At 30.5% G+C, this 3,003-nt stretch overlaps 1 protein-coding gene across 1 annotated transcript; it reads right to left on the bottom strand.

The window, feature by feature from the left end:
- Positions 1–2,197: 2,197 nt before the first annotated feature.
- Positions 2,198–2,758, bottom strand: LOC118068265 (uncharacterized). Its single transcript, XM_035085536.1, has one exon. The coding sequence runs from the start codon at positions 2,756–2,758 to the stop codon at positions 2,198–2,200; it is 561 nt and encodes a 186-aa protein (XP_034941427.1).
- Positions 2,759–3,003: the final 245 nt, after the last annotated feature.

Here is a 3,003-nt window from a genome sequence, read left to right as displayed (position 1 = left end):
TATTAAAAAGTCTGTAATTATAGAATGTACGATGAGTTACAAAAGATAAACAATAGAATCAATAATTAAGCGCTTTTTAAAAACGCTTTCGTGTGTATAAAACCACCTTAATACGAATTTACCTATGACAACTCGAACACATGCAATTTAAACCTGTACTTTAACCCGCTCGACTACACCCATAGAAGATATTTATTACTGTTAGAAGTTATGTCATTTTTTATTAAGAGGATCATATAATCCACAGTAAAATATAGATTGAATTGGTCCCATTACATTCCTTTATAATTACATAGATTTGTTAACTGTGAAAAAAATTTTTTTGTACTGTAACAAAGCTATATTTTATAGTTACGATGAAATCTCATCAAAAACACCCCCCTTCTTTTGAGCTGTATAAAAATGTGCGTCAAGCGTGAATAATGACACTGATGGAACACAAAAAAGGCTGACATCATTAAACATCTACATCTAAGAATCAACAATATTTGAAATGAATTATTTTTTCGGTTTTGTTTTTCAAAGTTAAGTCCATTAGTAGATAGACTATGAGAGTTCTACCGCACTTTTTTTTTTCTTGGGATGCTGCGGTAGAACTCTCATAGCTGTGCACGCTAAAGTGGGGATAAATATTGTGGTAGAACTCTCATAGCTGTGCACGCTAAAGTGGGGGGTGAAAGTGTCTGTAAGGTTTTCATGGTAGAAAGCTGTAAACGTGAAAAGTGGGGGGTAGGGGGTGTCTCTAAGGTTTTTGTGGTAGAACTCTCATAGCTGTGCACGCTAAAGTGGGGGGCGAAGCCGTCTCTAAGGTTTTTGTGCTAGAAAGCTGTAAACGTGAAAAGTGGGAGGTAGGAGGTGTCTCTAAGATTTTTTGTGGTAGAAAGCTGTAAACGTGGGGGAGTTCTTGGGTTTGTTCAGGCGTGGGAGAAAATCTGACTATTTCAAAAAAAATTAGTTTTTTCTATTCTCGATTCGATCAACTCGCCGTGACCATTATTTGGCGTGTATTCGAGTTGAGAGCGGTGAGATATATTCAAGTCATTATAATATTGGGGAACATAGACTGTCACGAGAAGATTCTACATCAGCATGCTTCAATACAATGTTTATTCATGGATTAAAAATGGATAATAACCACAATCATCAGAATCAAGGAGCAATTGATGATTTCTTGTATGGCATCGATGAAGAAGCAAGTTCTTTAGGAGGAATCATAGGATACAAAGGCGGATCAGTTGAACGAGACAAACTCACATTCTTGGGAATTCAAAGTTATAATATTGAGAAGCTTGGATGTCCAAAATTCGAAATATTATATAATCAATTGCGAGAACAATGTCCGGACTTATTTGAAATAATGGAAACATTGGATTGTCTTCAGCATGATGAATTGAAAGTTCGTAAGGGTGAATCAACTCCTAGAATTGCTCATTGTCCTAAGAAGGAGGTTTACGCTTTCAATCAATTTCTTTTAGGAAATATTTAATAATTATGTTTTTAAAAAAATGTATATGTTAATGTTTTTTATAAATATGTATATTGAAAAAATGTATCAAATATTGTATATAATTTTTTCTTTTTGAATAAACTGTAAGATTAATGATATGTATGCTTTTGAATTATTTTAAAAAAAGAAAAAATAACCTCTAATCCTAAAATATTTCTAAGATTTTTTTTTTTTAAAGAAATTCAACTCTTTTTTTTTTTAATTTTTTATTTGTATATAAATATATAAATGATTACAATTTTTAAAATAAAACTTAAATATAAACATATAATTATTTTTTAAATCAATTCTCAAATTTGTCCACTTAATGGTTTATATTCGACTATTCTATCATGTAAAATTAAACAGTATGCAGTTGTACTCAGAGGAAACACTTCAGTAGCTTCAAATTCAAGACGAACATCGACTGGTCCTGCTTTAATAGATTCATTTTGCCTTGAACAATCTATTACAATGAATGGTCTTCTTTCCATAAAATTCCCTTTATTTAAGTATGGTCTTTTAATGTTTTTACTATAATAAGATGAATAAAAATTCGTATACATTTCATACAAAAGTGCATATTTACTATTTAAAATATCAATATTCATGTTAGCATATGGATATTGCTGTGAATTTAAATAAACAGCAAAATCTTTAATTTTACAATGATCAAATATATCAGCACGTTTTGATAATTTATTTTTACGTTCAGTTTGTTGGTTTCTCTAGTTGATTTGTTGTCTTCACAGACCAGATGTGTTTCGTTGTTATAGGTAAAGATGGATATTCATATAGCTCCCATGATCTGAAGGGTATCGATATCGATGGATCTTTACTGATGTAACTTAACATATCAAGTTTCTTTGAATCAGACATTGTAACATATGGCACTAACCATTCAATTTTATCAAGAGTAATTTTTACATTTTCAGCCGCTGTATTAGCTATTTCAGTTTGATGTATTGCATTCAAGTCAGTGTTAGCTCTTATGAGTATTAGCTCATGTTTACAGTTAACAATGACTTGTTTATAATCCTCAGCAAATCCAAATAATAATTTTAATGGTATGATGACGTCAAAATTTCCATTGGAATCACATAGTTTTTTATTATCAAGTACCATTCCACTGTTTTCCAAAGAATATTCTTGCTCTGGTGTAAATGATGGAAATCCCTTCATGAGTGTTGTAATGCCCACATTTTTACTACGATCAATTTCAACTCCATTTAATTCATATCTCATTTCTTCAAATAAGAAACAAGCAAACATTGTTGCAAGTAAAGATTTGTTTGATGTAGCACTCCCATTGTCTTTTGTAAATTTACCAGTGATATGAATTGAACTTTCACATGGTAAAATACATAAATCTTGATGTTGTACAGCTATACGTATCTCATCATTGTTTTTATATAATGATTCGGTTATTTATTTTTATTATTTCTCAGCTTATGTATTAATTATTCATGAACCTTTACAATGTTCTTTAATTGATTGTTTAATTCATTAGGAGATAA

The sequence above is a fragment of the Chelonus insularis genome, unplaced genomic scaffold, assembly GCF_013357705.1.
Source record: "Chelonus insularis isolate UGA/USDA-ARS -01 unplaced genomic scaffold, ASM1335770v1 contig_39_pilon, whole genome shotgun sequence".
Lineage (NCBI taxonomy): Eukaryota > Metazoa > Arthropoda > Insecta > Hymenoptera > Braconidae > Chelonus > Chelonus insularis.
The sequence above is the reverse complement of the archived record's forward strand: the minus strand, read 5'-3'. Positions and strand labels throughout refer to the sequence as shown.